The sequence below is a fragment of the Hypanus sabinus genome, chromosome 9, assembly GCF_030144855.1.
Source record: "Hypanus sabinus isolate sHypSab1 chromosome 9, sHypSab1.hap1, whole genome shotgun sequence".
Taxonomy (NCBI): Eukaryota; Metazoa; Chordata; class Chondrichthyes; order Myliobatiformes; family Dasyatidae; genus Hypanus; species Hypanus sabinus.
Window position 1 is genome coordinate 86715533 of NC_082714.1, and position 25499 is coordinate 86741031.

The 25499-nt window shown below is 48.4% G+C and overlaps 1 protein-coding gene across 1 annotated transcript; it reads right to left on the reverse strand.

Moving 5' to 3' along the window:
* LOC132399561 (GTP-binding protein Rit1-like) lies at nucleotides 1–25499 on the reverse strand. The gene is made up of 6 exons (XM_059980056.1): nucleotides 25066–25499; nucleotides 19280–19404; nucleotides 13108–13164; nucleotides 8915–8988; nucleotides 7301–7492; nucleotides 1–1793 (listed from the first exon to the last, which is right to left on the reverse strand). Exons 2-6 carry the CDS (start codon nucleotides 19377–19379, stop codon nucleotides 1563–1565), a joined length of 654 nt encoding a protein of 217 aa, XP_059836039.1. The 5' UTR covers nucleotides 19380–19404; nucleotides 25066–25499; the 3' UTR covers nucleotides 1–1562.

The window sequence follows — 25499 nt, forward strand, 5'->3', positions numbered from 1 at the left end:
TGTGACAAGTAGATTTTTAATTTGAGATTTCCTACTTTGAACATAAAAGGTATAGAACAGAATACTGTTAAAACGACAAGATGCCTGGTAAACAAGTGCTAAAGTTTGGGAATATACATGTCAGTCATTAAAACCACAGGAGATTCTGCAGATGTTGGAAATCCAGAGTAACACACACAAACACACACACACACACACACACACACACACACACACACACACACACACACACACACACACACACACACAATGCTGAAGGAACTCAGCAGATCAAGCAGCATCTCAGAAAAGGGAATAGAATCGACAAATCAGGCTGAGACCCGTGATCAGGACAGTCTTGAAGAAGGTTCCTGGTTAAAACATCCACCCTTTATTCCTTTCCAGAGATGCTGCCCGACCTGCTGAGTTGCTCAGTCACTATAATGTCAGATACAGTGAATTATCTTTTTTTCTGACAGTACATCCATAGGATTGGTGTTCAAGGCTGAAGATGTTATGTTGTGGGATACTGAGATTCCACCAAGTGCACGCCAGGGCAACGTTAAGTTTGCTTTCCAACGAGTGCACCATCAATCTACCCAAATGACCACTGGTCCCCAAAAACTAAGTAATAGGGAGATATTTCTCAAAATCTGTTGTTTTCTGGCACTTAAAAGTTTAAAAGGTCACCTGGATCTTCTTTCCCAAGTTATTAAGAGAAGCTGTTAGAGTACCTTCAGAGGATCAATTTGTTTTAACTAGGCTGGGAGTGTGTGACAGGACAGTGCCAAGGGAGCTTTGCTCTGTGTCTAACCTGAGCTGTCCTTACTCCAGGAGCATGTCACAGGATACAGCTTAGCTAAGACTTTTAACTTGTACTGTCCAGTTCTGGGAGTGTTTGAAGTGATGGTGTAGTGGGAGATTGGCTCTGTGTCTATCGTGTGTGATCCCCGCTCTGGGAGTGTGTGGAGGAAGCTTCACTCTGTATCTACCCTGCAGTGTATGTCAGGATGCTGTGGAGGGAGCTTCACTGTGTCTCTAACCCTAGGAGTGTGATGAATTGATTACTAAGTTTTTATTTGTCACATGTATGTTGAAATATTCAGTGAAATGTGTTGTTTATGTCAAATTAAATCAGCGAAGATTTTGCTGGGCAGCCTGCAAGTGTCGCAACACCTCCAGCTCCAACATAGCCTGCCCACAACTCCCTAACCCTAACCCGCACGTCTTTGGAAGGTGGGAGGAAACCCACACTGCCTTGGGAGCGAGTGATTTCAGTGCCGTTCAGCATTAACAGAAATGAGATGGGCCTCAGAATGACCCATCTGCTATGGAAGCTGCCTGCTGCATGAGTTGCTTGGTTAAATCTGGCAAGGGGCTGATTATGTGGTGAGGGAATTGGGGGAGGAGGGGGATGGAATGCGTACCACTTCACCTGGGAAAGTTGCAGTGACTAGACCCCAGCCCCTTCAGCAGAGGCGCCATGCATTTGGAGAGCAGAGGGGAGCAGGAGGCTGGCAGTGGAGTACGATGGGGCCGTGGCTGCAGTTTCCCCAAGCACTCCCCACCACTGCGTACTCCTCTCACGTCACCGAGTCCCCCCTCTTCCTGAAGGGGCTCTTCAGCTTCCGCCAGACGCTGCCCTTTTGCCGGCCCCGCCTCTCCTGGGCCAGCGCAGCCTCCTTCTCCTTCTGCCTGATCTCTCGTACCATGGAGTGGAACACATCGTCAATGTAGTAGCGGAGGGCAGCCGACGTCTCGAAGAAGGGGCAGTTGAACTCACGTGCCAGCACTGCGCCCTCCTCCTTTGAAACCTGCGGTGAGAAACAAGAGGGAACAGAAAAGTGTTAATGTATGGGCGAAGAAAGAACTACATCAAAGTAGTGTTAAATGGATTTAACTGTTAGTAACTGTACAACATAAAGCGGAGGAGCTATGAAGACAACCCACCAGGTCTTGGCCCAAAACATCGACAGTGCTTCTCCTTATAGATGCTGCCTGACCCACTGTGTTCCACCAGCATTTTGTGTGTGTTCTTATGACGAAAGGTTGAGCGAACTCAGGCCAAGGAGGATGAGAGGTGACTTGATAGAGGTGCGTAAGATAATCAGAAACACAGATAGTTGAACAGCCAGAGACTTTTTCCCAAGGCTAACACGGTTGGGCATAATTTTAATGTGATTGGAGGATGTCAGAATAGGTTTTTATGTCAGATAGGTTTTTCACATGAAAAATGGTAAATGTGTGAAACACTCTGGTGGTGGATGCAGATACATTATGGAGATTTAGAAACTATTAGACAGGCACATGGACAAGAGGAAAATAGGGAAGTGAAGGATTAAATTGATCTTGGAGTAGGTCGGCACAACATCATTGGCCAAAGCTGGGGCTGCTTTTGTAAGACCATACGACATGGGAGCAGAATTAAGTCATTTGGCCCATCGAGTCTGCTCCACCATTCCACATGTCCGATTTATTATCCCTCCCAACCTCATTCTCCTGCCTTCTTTTACCTTTGGTGCCCTTACTAATCAAGAACCTATAAACCTTCGCTGTAAATATACTCAGTGAATTGGCCTCCACAGCCCCCTGTGACAATGAATTCCACAGATTCACCACCCCTTGGCTAAAGAAATTCCTCCTCATCTCTGTTCTAAATGGATGTCTCCCTATTCTGAGGCTGTGCCTATAGTGTGTGGTCTTGGATTCGCCCACCATTGGAAACATCCTCTTCACACCCTCTCTATCCAGACCTTTCAATATTTGATAAGTTTCAATCAGATCACTCCATTCCTCATAAAAATATATATATTCTAAGTTCCCAGGAGTGTAGAATCAGAATCAGGTTTATTATCACTGGCATGTGTCATGAAATTTGTTAACTTAGCAGCAACAGTTCAATGCCATACATAATCTAGAAGGAAAAAAATCCATCAATTACGGTGTATGCATATTGAATTGATTAGAATCATGCAAAAAAACAGAAATAATATATATGTTTAAAAAGTGAGGTAGTGTTCATGGGTTCAATGTCCATTTAGGTATTGGATGGCAGAGGGGAAGAAGCTGTTCCTGAATCACTGAGTGTGTGCCTTCAGGCTTCGATACCTTCTACATGACAGTAACAGTAAGAAAAGGGCATGCCCTGGGTGCTGGGGGTCCTTAATAATGGATGCTGCCCTTCTGAGACACTGCTCCCTGATGATGTCCTGGGTACTTTGTAGGCTAGTACCCAAGATAGAGCCGACTAGACTTACAACCCTCTGCAACTTCTTTCGGTCCAGTGCAGTAGCCCCTCCATACCAGACAGTGATGCAGCCTGTCAGAATGCTCTCCACGGTACATCTATAGAAGTTTTTGAGTGTATTTGTTGGCATACCAAATTTCTTCAAACCCCTAATGAAATATAGTCGCTGTCTTGCCTTCTTTATAATTGGGACCAGATTAGATCTCAGAAATCTTGACATCCATGAACTTGAAACTGCTCACTCTCTCGATTTCTGATCTCTCTATGACGATTGGTATGTGTTCCTTCATCTTACCCTTCCTGTAGTCCACCATCAGCTCTTTTGTCTTACTGCCATTGAGTGCAAGGTTGTTGCTGCAACACCACTCCACTAGTTGGCATATCTTGCTCCTGTACGCCCCCTCATCACCATCTGAGATTCTACCAACAATGGTTGAATCATCAGCAAATTTATAGAAGGTATCTGAGCTATGCCTAGCCACACAGTCACGGGTATAGAGAGAGTAGAGCATTGGGCTAAGCACACGCCCTTGAGGTGCACCAGCTTTGATTGTCAGCGAGGAGGAAATATTATCACCAATCCACACAGATTGTAGTCTTCCAGTTAGGAAGTCGAGGATCCAATTACAGAGGGAGGTACAGAGGCCCAGGTTCTGCAACTTCTTAATCAGGATTGTGGGAATGATGGTATTGAATGCTGAGCTATAGTCAGTGAACAGCATGCTGACATAGGTGTTTGTGTTGTCCATGTGGTCTAAGGCTGTATGAAGAGCCATTGAGATTGTGTCTGCCATTGACCTATTGTGGCGATAGGCAAATTGCAATGGGTCCAGGTCCTTGCTGAGGCAGGAGTTCAGTCTAGTCATGACCAACCTCTCAAAGCATTTCATCACTGTAAATGTGAGCACTACCAGGTGATGGTCATTAAGGCAGGTCCTATTACTCTTCTTGGGCACTGGTACAAATGTTGCCTTTTTGAAGCAAGTGGGAACTTTCGCCCATAGGAGTGAGAGGTTGAAAATGTCCTTGAATACTCCCACCTGCCTTGCGAGGGTTCATCCTCTTTGAAGACAGCCTAACATTGGCCTCTGACAGAGATCACAGAGTCACCAGGTGCAGCAAGGATCTTCACAGCTCTAATTGTGTTCTCCCTTTCAAAGCGTGCATAGAAGGCATTGAGTTCATCTGGTTGTGAAGCATCACTGCCATTCACACTATTGGGTTTCGCTTTGTAGGAAGTAATACCTTGCAAGCCCTACCAGATTTGTCGTACATCCAATGTCGCCTCCAACCTCCATCTGAAATTGTCTCTTCACCCTTGAAATAGCCTTCCACAAATCATGCCTGGTTTTCGATACAGACCTGGGTCGCCAGACTTAAATGCCACAGATCTAGCCTTCAGCAGGTGACATACCTCCTGGTTCATCCATGCCTTTCGGTTTGGGAATGTACAGTAAGTCTTTCTGGGCACACACTCATCCACACAGTTTTTAATGAAGTCAGTAACAACTGCAGCATACTCATCTAGATTCACAGATGAATACTGTCCAGTCCACCGATTCAAAGCAGTCCTGTAGGCGCCCCATGCTTCTCTTGTCCATACCTTCTTGGTCCTCACTACTGGTGCTGCAGTCTTCAGTCTCTGTCTATACTCAGGGAGTATTGAATTGAATTAACTTTATTACCCTACCCTTCATACACAGGAGTAAAAATCTTTACGTTACGTCTCCGTCTAAATGTGCAATGTGCAATTTATAGCCATTTGTAATAAGTAGTATGTTCAACCAGGTGATCAGACTTCCCGAAGTGAGGGCGTGGAATAGCACAGTAGGCATCCTCGATGGTGATGTAGCAATGGTCCAGTGTGTTGTTTCCTCTGCTATTGTAAGTGATCTGTTGATGGTAATTGCTTAGCGACTTTTTCAGATTGGCCTGGCTCAAATCTGCCAAAATGATGGTGAAGGTGGTGTTTCGTGCACGCTGATCCCATTGCTCAGATCATATAAAACCTGATTGACAATGCTGATGTGTGAATTATGAGGGGCACAGGGTCAGGGAGTCTAGAATTAGAGGGCACAGGTATAAGGTGAGAGGAGAAGTATTTAAAGGACACCCGAAGGGGCAATTTCTTCACACTGAGGGTGGTGGGTATTATGGTACTAGCTGTCCCAGGGTCTCTCTACCAATCCAGTGGGTTGTTAGGTTCACAGAGGACTGAAACGAGGCTCACCACATCCACGTGAGAACCCTATCCCACTAAACCTACACACTGCTAACTCTCAGCCCCTCTCCAGAGCGACACGGTGGCATATCCGTGACAGCAATCACCAGCTGGGGTTCAATTCCCACTGCTGTCTAGGGTTTATACGTTCTCCCCGTGTCCACCTGCGTTTCCTCCAGGTGTTCTGGTTTCCCAAAGACACACGGGTTTGGGTTCATGAGCTGTGGGCGTGCTATGTTGGTGCTGGAAGCATGGCCACGCTTGCAGGCTACCAATCCTCGCCGATTTGATTTGACACATTTCACTTTGTTTTGATGTACATAACGTTAAATAAAGATAACCTTTTTCACCCCACAAACATTCCCACACATCCATAATTCTAAACAAGACTCCAACTCCAAACCCTTCTACACTCCCCCTCTCCACCTCGCACATGGGTACTACAATACCCAGTCCACTCTATAGAGAAGACAATAAAGCAGAGATCCCAATAAATCAATAAAGCAGTTGAATCAGGTTAATGAAGATGTGGGCCAGATCACACTGGCAAGGTCCAGTGAGACCGCATCTCCAATAATGAGATAAAGAAACACAAGAGAGATAATTTTCCCACTGGCCACAAACTAACACCCTGTCCCTAATGTGTAGGAGAGGCAGATACAACTTCAGCGTTTTTAAAAAAAAAATCACTTGGATAGGTACGAAGGGAGATGGGCCAAATACAGGCAAATGAGACCAGCTCAGGAGGGCACCTTGGCCAGCGTACCTGTCCAAATGGTTTTTTTTGAACACCGTAATTGTACCAGCCTCTACTACATATTAGGGTTAAGGTGTTAGAGTTGGGCTGTTTCCTTGCTATATTAAAGAGAGTTTAAGATTAACTTTATTTGTCACACGTACATCAAACCATGCAGTGAAATGTGTCGTTTGTGTCAATGACCAACAGAGTTTGAGGATGTGCTGGGGGGCAGCCCTCAAATGTCACTGTGGCAGCAAATGTCACAAAAATGACATTCAAATGACAAATGACACTGACACTCAAATGTCACCATGGCAGTGGTGAGGTTTGAAACTCTGTCAGCTCAAATCCAGGGTCAGAGACCTCTCGGACACACTACCACTTCCTATTGCTCTAGGAAACGAGAAGAAAGGGGGCTAATGAGGTGGTTCTGCAGGGATCAAGCATCGACCTGATGTGTCAACTGGCCACGATCGGTTTTGGAATGGACAGTATCGGTCATTGACACAATGAATGCATTTCACTGTTCTGTGATAGATAAAGAAGTGCCAAACAAGTTTAAACACCAGAAATGGGTGCCCTCTGCCCACACACCTCCCCCCCCCACCATATTCTGAGACTCATGTGACCTCATTGTCTCATTCTTTCAATATTCAATAGGTTCCAGAGTGGACATGGAGCAAGTCTAGGACCAGAGGGCCCAACCTCTGAACAGATGACCCTCCAGAACAGAGATCGGGGGGGGGGGGATTTCTTTAGCCAGAGGGTGGTGAATCTGTGGAATTCATTGCCACAGGCAGATGTGGAGACCGAGTCATTGGGTATACTTAAAGTGGAGATAGATAGTTTCAGGTTTAATCAGAATATCAATGGCTACAGGGAGAAAGCAGCAGGAAGGGGTTGAGGAATAATAAATATCAGCCACGATGGAATGGTGGAGTGGAGTCAATGGCTTAATTCTGCTCCTATAAGAGTTCCAGGTCCACAGGGATCTCAGCAACTGCCCACAAAGCTGCCTCCGAACCTACACACACTCCCAGCACACTCTCTGCAAATACAAGCCATACCAAGGGGAGTGGTCGCAACCCCCGTTCCCCACCCACAGGGACCTCACCTGCCGCAAGCTGCCCAGGTCGGATTTGTTGCCCACCAGTACCACCGGGATGTCATAGGTGTGCCGAACTCGGTAGATGAGTTGCTTGAACTCGACGGCCTCCTGGAAGCTGCGGCGATCCGTGATGGAGTAGCAGATGATGAAGCCCTCGCCCCCCCTCATGTATTGGTCCCTCATGGCCGTGAACTCTGCCTGCAATCGGAGGGACAGGTCAGTTGTGTGAGGTCATGTGACTTCACCACCCCCACCCTGCTGAGGACGATGGGAAGGGTGATGAACTTTGGTAAAGGAATATCTTTAAGTGACAAGACAAAGGTAGAGCAAGGTATGTGATGTATATGGATTTTAATAAGGACCAACAAGGTATGTGATGTATATGGATTTTAATAAGGACCAACAAGGTATGTGATGTATATGGATTTTAATAAGGACCAACAAGGTATGTGATGTATATGGATTTTAATAAGGACCAACAAGGTATGTGATGTATATGGATTTTAGTAAGGTGTTTGACAAGCTTCGACATGGTAGGGTCATTTAGAAGTCAGGAGACGTGTAAAGAGTTTCTGATGTTACTGCGTATGTTAATCAAAATGGCTTCTTTGTTAGGTAAAAGTAAGGATGCTTCTTTGTCATGCTAACTGGTGAGAAGAAGTGCTTTCTCTCGCAGCTTGTTTGGGTTATGATTACTGATAATGAGAATTGTATTCATTTGTTAACCAATTGGGATAGATGTTATTCTTTCTTGTGGGTCTGTGAGCTGTGGTTTTTGGGGAGTTGGGGAGGAGTTCGCGAGGAAGGTAGAGGCGCTCTGGTTGATCACCGAGGGTGGTCCCAGGCGCGCGGGTCGTGGAGGCTGGATGGTTGAGCTCCAACAATGTGCACTAATTGACTGAACCCTGATAAGTTCTGGCGCCTTTCTTTTCTTTCATATATATTGTATCGCGATTAATCACTTAGTTCTAGTAAGATTTATAAAGTGTATTCTGTAAACGTACATGGTGTGCGGTTTGACATTGTGTGTGTGAGTTTGTACCAGTGTGCATTACACAGCATCCACGTATATGGGAGACACGGTTTGGCGGGTGGACAAATTTTCCCCTAGACGTACACCAGCTGATTGCGTGAGCGTTACACACAGGATCCAGGAAAACCTGGCTGTGTGGATACAGAATTGGCTTGCTTATAAAAGGCAGAGGGTGGTTGTGATGGAACACTTTCAGGTTGCAGGTCGGTGACCAGTGATGTTCTGCAGGGATCTGTCCTGGGACTCCTGCTCTTTGTGATTTTTATAAATGACCCACTCAAGAAAGTGGAGGGGTGGGTTGGTAAGTTAGCAGATGGCATGGAAGTTGGTGGTGGGATGGATAGTGTGGAGGGTTGTTGTAGGTTACAACGGGGACATTGACCGGATGCAGAGCTGGGCTGAGAAGTGGCAGATGGAGTTCGACCTGGGAAAAGCGTGAAATGATTCACTGTGGAGGCTTGTTCCTGAAGGCAGAATGGGGTCAATAGCAGGATTCTTCCTGTCCACGCCTATAGATCACTCGAAGTTGCAGCACAGGACGTACTGGGAGGTGGGCCTGACCCTGGAGTGCAGAATGCTTCACTCACCTGACCCGCCGTGTCCAGTATGTCCAGGTGGGCAGACTCGTCATCAATGCGAACCCTGGTCTTGTAGGCGTCCTCTGCCGACAGAGAGGGCGTTTTCAATCATTGAGTTTTCAGCAGTTCATAAGGCAACAGACAATCACATCCTTTGTGTTTTCACTGACCCTTCACTGTCGTAAACCAGCCCACCCATCTGATTCCCTCTCTCTGCTGTCTTTGTGACCCCTCTCTGTCCCATGCACCCCTCCCCATTTGTGACCGTCCCTGTCTCTGTAAACCCCTTCCCTCCTCCACAACACACCCACTTCTAGGACCACCCCCCTCCCATGCACCCCTCTCCGTACCAACCCACATGCCCCCACTTCCATCTCTCAAACCAGTCCTCCTCATTGTACCGGATAACTGGAAAGTTTCAAACATTACTGCACTATTTAAGAAGGGTGGGAGGCAGCAGAAAGGAAGATGTAGGCCTGTTAATGGTTGGGAAGTTGTTGGAATCGATCGTTAGGGATGAGATTATGGAGTACCTGGAGGAAAAATGATAAGATATGCCAAAGCCAGCATGGTTTCCTGAAAGGAAAATCCTGCCTGACTAACCTACTGCAATTTTTTGAGGAAATTAGAAGCAGGGTAGACAAAGGAGATGCAGTAGACCTGGTGTACTTGGATTTTCAGAAAGCCTTTGACAAGGTGCCGCACATGAGGCTGCTTAGTGAGATAAGGGCCCATGGAATTACAGGGGAGTTACTAACATGGGTGGAGCAATGGCTGATCAGCAGAAAACAGAGAGTGGGAATAAAGGGATCCTATTCTGGCTGGCTGCCAGTTACCAGTGGAGTTCCACAGGGTTTGGTGTTGGGACCGCTGCTTTTTACGATGTATGTCAATGATTTGAACTATGGGATTAATGGATTTGTGGCTAAATTTGCTGATGATACAAAGATAAGTGGAGGAGTGGTTAGTGTTGAGGAAACAGAGAGTCCGCAGAGAAACTTAGATAGTTTAAAGGAATGGACAAAAAAGTGGCAAATGAAATACAATGTTGGAAAGTGTATGGTCATGCACTTTGGTGGAAGAAATAAATGGGTAGACTATTATTTAGATGGGGAGAGAATTCAAAATGCAGAGATGCAAAGTGACTTGGAAGACTTGCGCAGGATACCTTAAAGGTTAACCTCCAGATTGAGTCAGTGATGAAGCAGGCGAATGTAATGTTGGCATTCATTTCTACAGTTATAGAATATAAGAGCAGGGATGTGATGTTGAGGCTCTACAAGGCACTCAGGAGACCACACTTGGAGTATTGTGTGCAGTTTTGGGCTCCTTGTTTTAGAAAGGATATACTGACATTGGAGAGGGTTCAGAGAAGATTCATGAGAATGATTCCAGGAATGAAAGGGTTACTGTATGAGGAACGTCTGACAGCTCTTGGGCTGTATTCCCTGGAGTTCAGGAGAATGAGGGGGGAGTCTCATAGAAACATTCTTAATGTTAAAAGACTTGAACACATTAGATATGACAAAGTTACATGGTAGGGGAGTCTAGGCAAGAGGCCATGTCTTCAGGATTGAAGGATGTCCATTCAGAACAGAGATGTGGAGAAATTACTTTAGTCAGAGGGTGGTAAGTCTGTGGAATTTGTTGCCACGAGCAGCTACAGAGACCAAGTCATTGGGTGCATTTAGGGCAGTGATAGATAAGTTCTTAATTAGTCAGGGCATCAAAGGGTATGGGGAGAAAGCAGGGGAGTGGGAACGACTGGAAGAATTGGATCAGCCCATGATTGAATAGCGGAGCAGACTCAATAGACCAAATGGCCTACTTCTGCTCGTATATCTTATGGTCTTATCCCAGTAAAGGTGAGAACTCGTTCCCTATTTCCCTCCCTACCTCAGTTCACTCTCCAGCCTCCCCCAATCCAATCCCATCACTATCCCCCCATGTCCTTTCCCAACTCTGTGATCCCATCCAAACCCTCTCTCTGTAACTCCTGCTGCACACTCCCAAGTTCAGACGCTGAGTGACGCTCCCACTACACCCTCCCATCACACACTCCTTGGTCAAATACAGAGTGAAGCTCCCTCCACACGGTCCCATCACACACTCCCGGGGTCAGACACAGAGTGAATCTCCCTCCACACTGTCCCATCACACACTCCCGGGGTCAGACACACAGTGAAACTTCCTCTACACCGTCCCATCACACACTCCCTGGGTCAGATACGGAGTGAAGCTCCCTCCACACCGTCCCATCACACACTCCCAGGGTCAGACAGAGTGAAACTCCCTCCACACCGTCCCATCACACACTCCCGGGGTCAGACACACAGTGAAACTCCCTCTACACTGTCCCATCACACACTCCCGGGGTCAGACACAGAGTGAAACTCCCTCCACACAGTCCCATCACACACACCCGGGGTCAGACACAGAGTGAAACTCCCTCCACACTGTCCCATCACACACTCCCAGGGTCAGACAGAGTGAAACTCCCTCCACACCATCCCATCACACACTCCCGGGGTCAGACACAGAGTGAAGCTCCCACTACATCCTCCCATCACACACTCCTAGGGTCAGACACAGAGTGAAACTCCCTCTACACTGTCCCATCACACACTCCCGGGGTCAGACACAGAGTGAAACTCCCTCCACACTGTCCCATCACACACTCCCAGGGTCAGACACAGAGTGAAACTCCCTCCACACTGTCCCATCACACACACCCGGGGTCAGACACAGAGTGAAACTCCCTCCACACCGTCCCATCACACACACCCGGGGTCAGACACAGAGTGAAACTCCCTCCACACTGTCCCATCACACACTCCCAGGGTCAGACACAGAGTGAAGCTCCCTCTACACTGTTCCATCATAATCAGCTTTAATATCACCAGCTTTTAAAAATGGTGAAATTTGTTATCTTTGTTTGAGCAGATCAGCCATGATCTCAAAATGGCGGTGCAGGTTCGAAGGGCTGAATGGTCTACTTCTGCACCTATTGTCTATTGTCTACAATGCAATACATGATAATATAGGTTAAAAGAATCTGTGAATCAAAATGGAATTAAGAATATATATAAATATAATATGTAAAATAGTTAAATAAGTCGTATAGAAATAAAAGAGTAGTGTGGTAGTGTTTGTGGGTTCAATATCCATTCAGAAATCGGATGGCAGAGGGAAAGAAGCTGTTACTGAAACATTGAGTGTGTGCCTTCAGGCTCCTGTACCTCCTCCCTGATGGTAGCAATGAGAAGAGGGCCTGTCCTGGGTGGTGGGGTCCTTAATGATGGAAGCTGCTTTTCTGAGGCACTGCTCCTTGACTCCTTGAAGATGCCCTGGATACTATGGAGACTAGTGCCCATGATAGTGCTGGTTAATTTTACAACTGCACAGCTTACTTTGATTTCCACCCCCCTCCCCCCCCCACTGCATACCAGACAGTGACATAGCTCGTTCAAATGCTCTCCGTGGCACATCTATAGAAATTTGCAAGTGGTTTTGGTGACATACCTCCTCAAATTCCTGATAAGATACAGTCACTGTCTTACCACCTTTATAGCTGCATCGATATGTTGGGTCCAGGTTAGGTCCCCAGAGATTTTGACACCCAGGAACTGCTCACTCTCTTCACTTCTGATCCCTCTATGAGGACTGAAATGTGTTCCCTTGTCTTACTCTTTCTAAAGTCAAAAATCAATCCCTTGGTCTTGCTGTTGCTGTGACACCACTCAACTAGCTGGTATATCTTGCTCCTGTACACCCTCTCGTCTCCATCTGAGATTCAGCCAACAATGGTTGTATCATCAGCGAATTCATTGATAGCATTTGAGCTGTGGCTAGTCACACAGGCAGGAGTGCAGAGAGCGCAGAGCAGTGAGCTGAGCACAAATCCCTGAGGTGCGCCAGTATAGACTACCAGCGAGATGGAGCTGTGAATACGAATCTACACAGATCGTGGCCTTCTGGTTTGGAAACAGAGGATAGTTGCAGGAGGTGCAGAAGCCCAGGTTCTGGAGCTTTTCAATTAGAACTGTAGGAATGCTTGTGTTAAACGCTGAGCTGTAGTCAAACGTAGGTATTCGTGACACAAGTACCATAACTATCAGGGTATCACAAGCTCAGTCTAAAAGCAAAGAAACAAACTGTTCCTCAGAATCCATCAAATCAATAAGATTAAGTCATCATCTTACCTATAGTTGGGTCGTGGTAATCAAGAAATCGATGGCTTATGAACTGCATTGTCATGGCTGCAAGAAAATCACAAGGACCATGAGTCAGAGATGCAAACGTCACATCAAGCTGTGTCTGTCCCTGGTGACCATGGCTGGTTGTGCCTCCACGTTCCTTCAACCACATCTGCAGACAAGTGTGGTAAGTGATTTTACCGTTCTACTTGATCAGAGTTGAAACTACATACTAAGGGAGAACAGGTACTCCTCTTGTTCGGGAGGGCAGTGCTGGGTTTCTTGGAGAGGCTCTCAAAATGTAGACTATACACTTTCTGATGTGATGCCCAGTCTAACTAGACTCTGTAGACCAGCTGACATGGTGCCCGGCCTGGCCAGGCCCTGCAGACTGCCCGACTCAGCGTCCAGCCCAGCCAGACCCTGCAGACTGCCGACTCAGCGTCCAGCCCAGCCTGACCCTGCGGACTGCCCGACTCAGTGCCCGGCCTGGCCCAGCCTGACCCTGCGGACTGCCCGACTTAGTGCCCGGCCTGGCCCAGACTGACCCTGCAGACTGCCCGACTCAGTGCCCGGCCTGGCCCAGCCTGATCCTGCGGACTGCCCGACTTAGTGCCCGGCCTGGCCCAGCCTGACCCTGCGGACTGCCCGACTTAGTGCCCGGCCTGGCCCAGCCTGATCCTGCGGACTGCCCGACTCAGTGCCGGGCCCAGCCTGACCCTGCGGACTGCCCGACTCAGTGCCCGGCCTGGCCCAGACTGACCCTGCGGACTGCTGGAAGCAGTGCCTGGCCCAGTCTGACCCTGTGGACTGCCCGACTCAGTGCCCGGCCTGGCCCAGCCAGACCCTGCGGACTGCCCGACTCAGTGCCCGGCCTGGCCCAGCCTGACCCTGCGGGCTGCCCAACTCAGTGCCCGGCCTGGCCCAGCCTGACCCTGCGGGCTGCCCGACTCAGTGCCCGGCCTGACCCAGCCTGACCCTGCGGACTGCCCGACTCAGTGCCCGGCCTGGCCCAGCCTGACCCTGCGGACTGCCCGACTCAGTGCCCGGCCTGGCCCAGCCTGACCCTGCGGACTGCCCAACTCAGTGCCCGGCCTGGCCCAGCCTGACCCTGTGGACTGCCCGACTCAGTGCCCGGCCCAGCCTGACCTTGCGGACTGCCCGACTCAGTGCCCGGCCCAGCCTGACCCTGCGGACTGCCCAACTCAGTGCCCAGCCTGGCCCAGCCTGACCCTGCGGACTGCCCGACTCAGTGCCCGGCCCAGCCTGACCCTGCGGACTGCCCGACTCAGTGCCCAGCCTGGCCCAGCCTGACCCTTCGGACTGCCCGACAGTGCCTGGCCCAGCCTGACCCTGTGGACTGCCTGACTCAGTGCCCAGCCTTTGGAATTCTCTTCCACAAAGGACAGTGTAAACAGAGATGCACCTTTTATGGAAGTAGGCCCTTCAGCCCATTGGGTCCATGCTGACCAAGATGACATCTAAACTAGTCCTTTTGCCTACGTTTGCTCCCTATCCAAACCAGACATCACTGGCATGCAGAATGTCGCGAGATTTGTCGTTTTGTGACAAAGGTACAGTGCAATACATAAAGGAAATTTCTATAATTTATAATAAATAGTGCAAAAGAGAATTAGGGAGGTAGTGTTCATAGATCTGTGCACCATTCTGATCTTGAAGTCAATTTATATTAAATGTCCTCTCCCTGTGTGTCATCTACACCTGTCCTCTTTCTCCTCTGTATGCCTCTGGTTCATTTAATTCCCTTCCCCTCACCTCAAACCTACAACCTCTCATCGTCTACTTCCTTTCCCTAAGGAAAAAAACTGTGCACATTCACCCTATGTCCACCCCTCGTGATTTCACACCCCTCCTACGCCGGCTTAACCTCTCCCTGTACTCAGGCCCTCAGAACCTAGAAATATCCGTGTAAGTCTGGCCAGAGTCGCCGTACAAAGCTGCGTTGTTTTTCTTTCAATTGATAGGGAACCTGAGTGCAGAGTGTCAGTCCAGTTGCGAGGGAGTTTGTTCACTGTCAAAACAAAAATCCTCTCTCCATTGTGTGACTGCTTTAGACGGCTTGCTCGGGTTACCGTGGTTACTCTCCCGACTGGGTGGAGCGGGGGGGGGGAGCAGTCAGATGAAATCACCATCAACCTAATCCCTGTGAGAAAGGCTCGGTATCCAGGAGGAGGAAGTGGCAGCTGATTTCACTGCACAAAAGATTCTGCCAACACTGGAAATCTTGAGCAAAGCGCACACAAAATGCTGGAGCAGCTCTCCAGGCTAGGCAGCATCTACGGAGGGGAATAAACAGTCCGAAAGGAAGACCGAGACCTTTCATCAGGACTGGAAAGGATGTGGGTGGGGGGGGGGGGGGGGGAGCCGGAATAGCTAGATTGAAGAGTCCTCGAGCAGCAAAGATCACAGGGGGGGAGCAGGGAGAGAGGGTCCCACTGAACTCCTGTGAAGGAGAGGAGTTGAACTTCTTAAGGGTCGGCATCCCTCAAAGTGGTGCAGCAAATCATAAACACAATTCAGGCTCCTGGCCCCTTCCTTTCCAGTCCTGATGAAGCGTCTCGGTCGAAAATGTCACCTGTTTATTTCCCTCCATTGATGCTACCTGACCGATGAGTCCCTCCAGCATTGAGTGTGCATTGCTGATTTCTCTGGTGTTGAGGGGGAAGTGGTTTAAGCAGGCCACTGGACCAGCGAGTTCAGCCCAAGGGACCGTTTCCATGGCGTATGACTACGCAATGAAAAAACTTACTTGCAGCAGATCAGATACGTGGAATTCACAGGAAAAACATCAATCACAGGAACAGAATTCGCACAAAACAAAAGCCAGAAAGCTGCACACAGGCAGTGAGTAGGGCTGTGCCAGTTGGATCAAGAACCAAATGGCAGGAGGGAAGGTAGCTGTTCCCCAACTGAGAACCGACTCTTACAGGAGATGCCTACTAAAGTGACCACTGGGTCTATTTCTGGACATTTGTGCTGCAGCCCAACCACTTAAAGGTTTGACGCGTTGTGCATGCAGATTCTCTTCTGCATTCCTCTGTTGTAAGTGTGATTATTTGAGTTACTGTCACCTTCCTGTCAGCTTGAACCAGTCTAGCCATTCCCCTCTGAACTCTCTCATTAAGAAGGCGTTTTCACCCTCTGCGATACCACTCACTGGATGCTTTTTGCTTTTCGCACCGCTTTCTGTAAACCCTAGAGACCGTTGTGTGTGAAAATCCCAGGAGATCAGCAGTTTCTAAGATTCTCAAACCACCCCATCCAGCAACAATCACTCCACGGTGAAAGTCACTTAGAACACATTTCTTCCCTGTTCTGATGTTTGAACAACAACTGAGCCTCGTGACCAGGTCTGTGTGCTCTAATGCATCGAATTGCTGCCGCATGATTGGCTGATTAGATATTTGCATTAACGAGCAGCTGTGCAGGTGAACCTAATACAGTGACCACTGAACATAATACTAGTAGAAAACAGAGAACAATAGGAAAATTAAATTGGCAGAGGGCACCCCGTCTCCTATTTCATTAGGAATTTGGGGAGATTTGGTATGTCAAGAAAGGCTCTAGCAAATTTCCACAGATATACGGCAGGGAGCATCCTAACTGGTTGCAACACCGTTTGGTGTGGAGGGGCCACTGCACAGGATCGGTAAAGGCTGCTGAAAGTTGTAAACTCAGCCAGCTCCATCATATGCACAACCCTCCCCACCATCGAGATCACCTTCAAAAAGGTGATGCACCACAACCCAGGATATTGCCACCATCGGAGAGGAGGTGCACACACTCAGCATTCGAACAAAAGCTTCTTCCCCTCTGCCATCAGATTTCTGAACGGATAGTGAACCCATGAACACTAACTACCTCAGTGTTTCTGCACTCTCCTGGCAATAATTTAGTTTTTTTTAATAAATGTATTTCTTATTGTATACTTTACTTATTGCACTGTACTGCTGCCAAAAAAAAACAACCAATTCCACAACGTAGGCCAGCAATAATAAGCCTGGTTCTGATTCACCCCTCAAAGCGCTCAGTGTGGGAATATCTCTGCACAAACACACAAAGATGCAGATCGATGTGCTGCCAGCCAGCTGATCTCATCTGCCGGCCAATAATTTGCCCTGCTCCCCTTCTGTTGCTACGAGATGGAAGGTTGCCCGGCAACCACTGCGTCTGGAATACCCCCGGCGAGAGATGAATTTCCTACACCCCCCAACCCTTCACGGTTTGGAAATTAATTAAAGTTCCTACACTTGTTGATGGGATTTATTCCCCAGGTGTTTACACAACTTGGCATTATCCTGTCTCCTTGACACGGATTTCACAGCAAAGAGTGATGCAGAGGATAGAGTCACTGCCTCCTGGAGAGGCCTGTTTGACCCCCACAATGTTTGTGAGAGACAGAAAGACACTGACTCTCTCTGTGTCTCGTCTGTGTGTTTCTGTGCATGTCTCTGTATCTTTGTGTGTGTGTATAAGATCATAAGATATAGGAACAGAATTAGGCCATTTGGCCCATCGAGTGTTCTGCCATTTCATCATGGCTGATCCAATTTTTCTCTCATGCCTTTTCCCCATATCCCTTCATGCCCTGACCAATCAAGGATCTATCAACCTCTGCCTTAAATAAAGATTTGGCCTCCACAGTCACCTGTGGCAATGAATTCCACAGACTCACCACTCTCTGGCTAAAGAAATTCCTACCTGTGGCCATCAAACTTTACAACTCTTCCCTTGGAGTGTCAGACGCCCTGAGCCAATAGGCTGGTCCTGGACTTATTTCCACTTTGCATAATTTCATTGTTATTATTTAATTATTTATGGTTTTATATTGCTATATTTCTACACTATTATTGGTTGGTGCGACTGTAACGAAACCCAATTTCCCTCAGGATCAATAAAGTATGTCTGTCTGAAATTCCTCCTCATCTCCATTCTGAAAGGATATTCCTCTATTCTGAGGGTGTGCCCTCTGGTCCTAGACTCTCCCACCATTGGAAACATCCTCTCAAAAGTCATTAATTCTCATTCTCTCTCTCTCTCTCTCTCTCTCTCTCTCTCTCTCGTTTTCTCCCTGTCTCTCATTCTCTCTTTCTCATTCTCCCTCCCCCCCACCCCCATTCTTTCATTTGTGAGTACATGTCTCTGGGTGCCAGAGAACCAGGTTCAGTCCCTGGCACAGTGCACATCTGTGTCCTCCATCTTCAACCCTTCCCTTCCCCTGCAACCCAGCTCCTGCTCCCCACTTGTGAATCCATATTCACCTCCTGCATGCGTAGGTGCTGAGGCAGCATCATGGGGAGTTGTTGAGACCCCTGTGGACCCAGGGCTCACGTGCAGTGGCAACACAACCAGAATTCTCTGTGGAGGGGAGCTTGACACACTTAAAAGCAAAATGAGGCCATTTGGCCCATCCAATCTGCTCCACCATTCCATCATGACTGACTTATTATCCCTCTCAACCCCATTCTCCAGCTTTCCCCGTAACTTTTAACACCCTTACTAATCAGAACTTATCAACCTCCACTTTAAATATACCAAGGACTTGGCCTCCACAGCTGTCTGTGCCAATGAATTCCACAGATTCACCACCCTGTCTATGGCTGATGAAATTCCTCATCTCTGTTCTAAAGGTATATTCCTCTATTCTGAGTCTGTGCCCTCTGGTCCTAGACTCCTCCACTATTAGAAACATTCCACTCTATCTAGGCCTTTCAATATTTGATAGGTTTCAATCAGATTCCAACCCCCACCCCCCACCCCCCCCTGCCATTCTTCTAATTTTTAAAAAACTGTTGTATTTTCCTCAACCACTCCCCCGGCTGTTCGTACCATATTCCTGCATGAAGAAGTTTCCCCTTGTGTCCCTTTGAAACCATTCCCCCCTCACCTTTGGCCTATGCCCCGCCAAGTTTTTTGGTTCCCATTCCCTGGTGAAAAGACCCTCCCTCGGGCACAAGTACAGACCCAGAGCCATCAGGCGCTACTCATTACTTTACACTTTCTGTGTAAGTGTAACACCATTCTGCACTCTTCTTGAGCTACCTCAATGCACTGCTGTAATTAATTGATCTGTACGGATAGTAGACAAGGCAAATGTTTCCACTGTATCTCAGTATGCGTCACCATACTAAATCGATTTGCCGGACCAGATACCTACCGCTCTTGCCCACTCCCCCGGCTCCCAGCATCACAATCTTGTACTCCCGGATGCCCCCGGCGCTGCTGGGGCTGGGTCTGTTTGAGGCTGCCGATTCCATACTTCGCAGGGCTCCTGGTCCCGATCTGTGGGCAACAAATTGGGAGGCTCATCATTGTCCAGCCGCACATCCAGTGTCCAGCATCTGGAGCGTTATCGCTCTGGGGGGGAAAAGAATTAAACTGCACTGCTCCCCCCCTACCACCCCATAAGTGGACAGTGATTTCCCAGTGACCATCCATTTCAATTTGACTTCCCAATCCCATTCCACAGCACCCTCTACCGCCATGATGAGGCCAAACTCAGACTGGAGGAGCAACATCTCGTATTCCATCTGGGTAGCCTCCAACCTGATGGCATGAACATCGATTTCTCTAAATTCCTTTTCCATTCCCCATTCTGTCCCCTGTCACACCTTCTCTTCTCATCAGTTCCCTCTCGATTCCCCTCCTCTTTCGCTTTCTTCAATGGTCCACTCTCCCACTCTCCTCTCCTATCTGATTCCTTCTCCAGTCCTCTACTTCTTCCACCCATCTCCTCCCAGCTTCTCACTACTCACCCATCCGCCCACTTTCCCTCTCGCCTGTCGACTGCCAGTTTGCAATCCTCCTCCCTCTCCCCAACTTCTTATTCTCACTTCTGTCCCCTTCTTTTCCAGTCCAGATTAAGGGTCCCAAAACTTTATTTATTCCCTTCCATCGATGCTGCCTGACCTGCTGAGTTTCTCCAGCTTTCGTGACCTGATATTGTAGAGAGGGAGGCGTCTGTATGGTGGTTTGGGGAGGGGGAAGAGGTCCGTTTCATGGGACAGATTTACAAGGATGTTGACTGGATTGGGGAGCATGCCCTATGAGAACAGGTTGAGTGAACTCGGCCTTTTCTCCTTGGAGCGACGGAGATTGAGAGGTGACCAATAGAGGTGTACAAGATGATGAGAGGCATTGATCGTGTGGATAGCCAGAGGCTTTTTCCCAGGGCTGAAATAGCTAGCACGAGGGGGCATAGGTTTAAGGTGCTGGGGAGCAAGAACAGATGAGATGTCAGGGATAAGTTTTTTTACACAGAGAGTGGTGGTGGCATGGAATGGGCTGCCGGCAACGGTGGTGGAAACGATAGGGTCTTTTAAGAGACTCCTGGATAAGTACATGGAGCTCAGAAAAATAGAGGGCTAAAATAGGTCATCTCTAAGTTAGGGACGTGTTTGGCACAGCTTTGTGGGCCGAAGGGCCTGTATTCTGCTGTAGGTTTTCTATGTTTCTGTGTGTATTGCTCAAGGTTTCCAGCATCTCTTGTGTTGTGGAAAATCTCCCACGATCGATGTTTCGAAGTTGCACCTTCCTTGGGTCTCCTGCCCACTTAACTCGGCCAAGGGACAATTACTCGACCCTCTTTAGGGTGTGAATCACAGAGTTGTGCAACGCAGAATTAGCCCCTTTGGCACAACACTTCCATCTCGTCCCAGACTCCTGATAAGATGGTGAAGCAGTTTCTACAGGCATACTAAGGTGAACTGTCTTTTTTTAAACGTATTTGCTACGATCGCAAGACCCTGCTGGACATTACGAATTTAAAATACTGCATATGTAGACCATTGGCAAGTTGCTCATTGGGCAAGGCTTGGTGTGGATCGCGCTGCTGCCTGCGTTGGTGTATGAAGGCGGTGTGAAGTCCGACAGCAAATGATCATTTTAGTGGCTTTTCTTGCGATGGCATTGGTAATGTGGAACGCTGCAAGTGCGATTGGCAAGCGGCACAGGTGGGCGGTGGGGAACTGCGTGGCCTCGGTCACAGTGTGGACTAGGCCTCGGGCTGTAGCGTCGGCGTGTGCAGCCGCCCATTGGGAGGAGTCGGTGAACTCCACCGGCGTGATGTCCAAGCTGGAGTCAGTGCTGCCCTCCAGTGTTCGCTCAGCAGAAGACAAGATGTACTGCATTCAGCTGCCAACTGCTGTAACATTCATGGACTCGGGAACTTGGACTATTTTTTTGTCTGACTGTATTTTACTCCTAACTTGGGCTGTGTATGACCATTGTCGCTGTGTTTAGCACATTGGCCCCAGAGGAACACTGTTTTGTTTATCTGTGTCTTTGTGCATGGTTGAATGACAGACAAACTCGAACATGAATTCCCATCTGTGCTCATCCCATTTGCCAGTGCCTGGGCCATATCACTCTAAACCTTTCTTATCCACGTAGCTGTCTAAGTGTCTTTGATACCTTGCTTTCGTTCCTGCCTCTTACCACTCGTTCCAGGAAGGCCGAGACTCCCACACAGTTATCTAAACAGGTGAAGGAGGAATAAAAGGAGACTACTCGGCCACACCATCCTGTTCTACTTTTGAATAAGATCATGGCTACTCTGTATTCACTCCATCTTACCCCTGGTAATGTCTCAAACGCCCATCCCTCCTCCCAACCCGGCCTTAAAAATATTCAACAGCATTTGGACAGGTACACGGATAGGACAGCTTTAGAAAGATATGGGTCAAATGCAGGCAAATGGGACTTGCTTAGTTGGACATCTTGGTCAGCACAGATAAGCTGGGCTGAAGGGCCTATTTCTCTGTTGTATAAATCTGTGACCCCACTTCTACGTGCTTCGAGAAAGAGAGATTAGCTTGATCTGAAAATTAGCTTTATTTGTCAGACGTACATTGAAACATGCGTTGTTTGCCTCAGGAAGGGCTGGGGGCAGTCGCAACTGTCACCACACTTCTGATGCCAGCAACTCACTCACCTCACCCACACTTCTTTGGAGTGCGGAAGGAGACCCACACAGTCACAGGAGAACATACAAACTCCTTACAGACAGTGGCAGGAATTGAACCTGGATCACTCTCGTGACTAATAGAGTTATGCTAACTGCTATGCTACTGTGTTGCCCCTGAGGTCCAAAGACTTGACCTCAGGGGGGGAATTTCACTTCCTCTCGTCTTAAATGACGAATCCTTTATTGTTGTTTGAGACCTTAAATATATGAGCAGAATTAGGCCATTTGGCCCATCGAGTCTGCTCTGCCATTCAATCATGGCTGATCCGTTCTTCCCCCTCCTCAGCTCCACTTAACCTTGGCCTTCTCCCCTTAACCTTTGATGCTGTGTCCAATTAAGAACCTCTGTCTTAAATACACCCAACGACTTGGCCTCCACAGCTGCCTGTGGTAATAAATTCCACAAACTCACCACCCTCCGGCTAAAGAAATTTCTCCACAGCAACATTTTAAATGGACACCCCTCTATCCCGAGGCTGTGCCCTCCTGTCCTAGACTTCCCCACCATGGGAAACATTCTTTCCACATCTACTCTGTCTTGGCCTTCCAACATTTGAAAAGTTTCATTGAGATTGCCCCTCATCCTTCTAAATTCCAGTGCGTACAGACCCAGAGCCATCAAATGTTCCTCATATGATAACCCTTTCATTCCCAAACTCATCCTGTGAACCTCCTCTGAACCCTCTCCAATGCCAGCACATCTTCTCTTAAATGAGGAGCCCAAAACTGTTTACAATACTCGAGGTGAGGCCTCACCAGTGCCTCATAAAGCCTCAATATCACATCCCTGCTCTTGTGATCTAGACCTCTTGAAATGAATGCTAACATTGCATTTGCCTTCCTCACCACTGACTCGACCTGCAAGTTAACCTTCAGGGTGTTCTGCACCAGGACTCCCAAGACCTTTGCATCTCTGATTTTTGGATTTTCTCCCCATTTAGTCTGCACATTTATTTCTACTACCAAAGTACATGACCATGCACTTTCCAACATTGTATTTCATTTGCAACTCTCTGCCCATTCTCCTAATCTAAGTCTTTCTGCACCCTACCTGTTTCCTCAACACTACCTGCCCCTCCACCAATCTTTGTATCATCTGCAAACTTGACAACAAAGCTGTCTATTCCATCATCTAAATCATTTATATACAGCATAAAAAGAAGCGGGCCCAGAACACGACTAGTCACTGGCAGCCAACCAGAAAAGGATCCGTTTATTCCCACTCGCTGTCTCCTACCAATCAGCCAATCCTCTAACTATGCCAGTAACTTTCCTGTAAAACCATGGGCAACTTATCTTGGTAAGCAGCCTCGTGTGTGGCACCTTGTCAAAGGCCTTCTGAAAGTCCAAATATACAACAGCCACTGCATCCCCTTTATCTACTCCAACTTGTAATCTCCTCAAAGAATTCCAACAGGAAGCCATGCTGACTTTGTCCTATCTTGTCCTGTGTCACCAAGTACTCCATAACCTCATCCTCAACAATTGACTCCAACATCTTCTCATCCACGGAAGTCAGGCTAACTGGTCTATACTTTCTGCTACCTTCCTCTGTCCTTAAAGAACTGGCAAGTTTCCAGGTCTCTGGCACCATGCCAGAGAAAAATAATTCTTGAGAGATCATTATTAGTGCCTCCACAATCTCTACTGCTACATCTTTCAGAACCTTAGGGTGCAGTTCATCTATTCTGGGTGACTTGTGTACCCTTAGGCCTTTCAGCTTTTCGAGCACCTTCTCCCTTGTAACAGTCACTTCTCTTCCCTCACACCCTTCACCTGGCAGACTGCCAGTGTCTTCCACAGTGAAGACTGATGCAAAATACTCACTTAGTTCATCTGCCATCTCCTTGGCCCCCCCTTGAGATTTTTCTAAACTCCAGAGAATACAAGCCCAGTCTAGCCACATATCCTCATGACAACCTACCCACTCAGACCATTAGTAGAAAAGGACACAGCAGGTGTACCATCTGGTCCATCTTGTTTGTTTTCTTTTCATTGGTTCTATGGTGTTTCTCTGTATTGACTATGAATGCCTGCAAGAAAATGAATCTCTGGGTTGTATATGGTGACAAATACAAACTTTGATAATTTTTTTGAACTTTGAACATCAGCTAGGAGGTTATAATGAATCAGCTGAGTTGGGACATGACCGGTTCTTCTGCACCCTCCAAGTCTCCCAAAACACCCAACAACTGAGGAAGTCAGCACCTTGGAGCTAGGGCCAGCCAGCTTCTGTACTGCAGCCCTGTCACCCACTGGGGGCAACGCCAGCTAATGGGCTGATAGGGGGTGGGTGGGTTAGATATCGGGGGGGGGGAGAGAAAAGGCTCCCTGTGCTTCAGAATGTTGGCCAGGGTTTGGGGGGGGGGTGAGTGCAGGGGTTCTGGGGTTACAGAGACTGGGAATGATTTAGGGGCTGGAGGGGCTACAGAGACAGGAAGGGGAAAGGGTCGCAGAGATGAGAAGGGGTGTTAGAGATAAGGAGGGGTGCAGAGACCGGTATCGGTGTAGGGGCTGGAGAAGGTGTGACCCATACAGGGAGCGGGAGGGACGGGGAAGAATGCGGGTCCTGAACAGGGTGACAGAGTTGGGGAGGGGGGGGGGCAGGAGCCGTACAAAGTGGAAAGGGTGGATTACAGAGTCGGCGACGTCCCCACCTACCCAGTTCCAGTTAGTGGGCAGGGTGTACTGTCCCAGAGGGCCGCCGCTCTCCGCCTGGATACAGCGACACAGGGTGAAGGCCAGGCCCGCTCTGAGCATCGGAGGCCCGGCAACTGGATGTGCAGAGCTGGGCGGTGCGTATCCTCACCACGCACCGGTGCTCAAATCCTGGACCCAATCTTCAAAACACAACTTTGGGGCAGTTTTTTGTAGTATTTATTAGAGCGACACTGACAGTGCCCTATGCAAATCCAAGCGCCCGAAATCAACTCGCTTCCCACTGACAAGAGGAAGTTTAAAATCGGCTCAAAAGTTACCTGCGGGGAGAGAGATCACCGATTCCAAGCCATCGAGTTTCTCGGTACTTTCATCCGATTTTGCCTCGGGAACTTCTGTCTTTTGATCTTCTTTAAACCCTCCTTCCCCCTTTCCCCTTTCCAAAAAGTTTAGAGTAAGCTGGTACTTTCTCAACTCCTGGCTCGCCGCGGGGTCTTAGCGCCCGCCGTGTTGTTGGGTGTAGGCGGTGCACTGTTTGACTCTTCCCCCTTCCAGGAAGTCCGGCTGTTTACCCCCCGCTGTACGGCCTTAATTTGCGCGTCTCCCAAGTGCGGAAGGGAGGGCCTTGCTTCGGAGGTCAATGGAGTGGCCGAGTTGCTTCAAGAAGACTTCTTACTGAGATGCCTTGCCCACTCTCTCTCTCTCTCACACTCCTCCCCTGCCCTCCCTAGCGTCCCAGAAGCAGAGCAAGGCA

Bases quoted from the DNA above. Each gene is read 5' to 3' on its own strand.
- LOC132399561 (XM_059980056.1), bottom strand. From the start codon at position 19,379: ATGGAATCGGCAGCCTCAAACAGACCCAGCCCCAGCAGCGCCGGGGGC. The intron at 8,989-13,107 runs GTAAGATGATGA...CTCTGTCGGCAG, and splicing joins TTACCACGACCCAACTATAG to AGGACGCCTACAAGACCAGG. The intron at 7,493-8,914 runs GTGAGTGAAGCA...CTCCGATTGCAG, and splicing joins TACTGGACACGGCGGGTCAG to GCAGAGTTCACGGCCATGAG.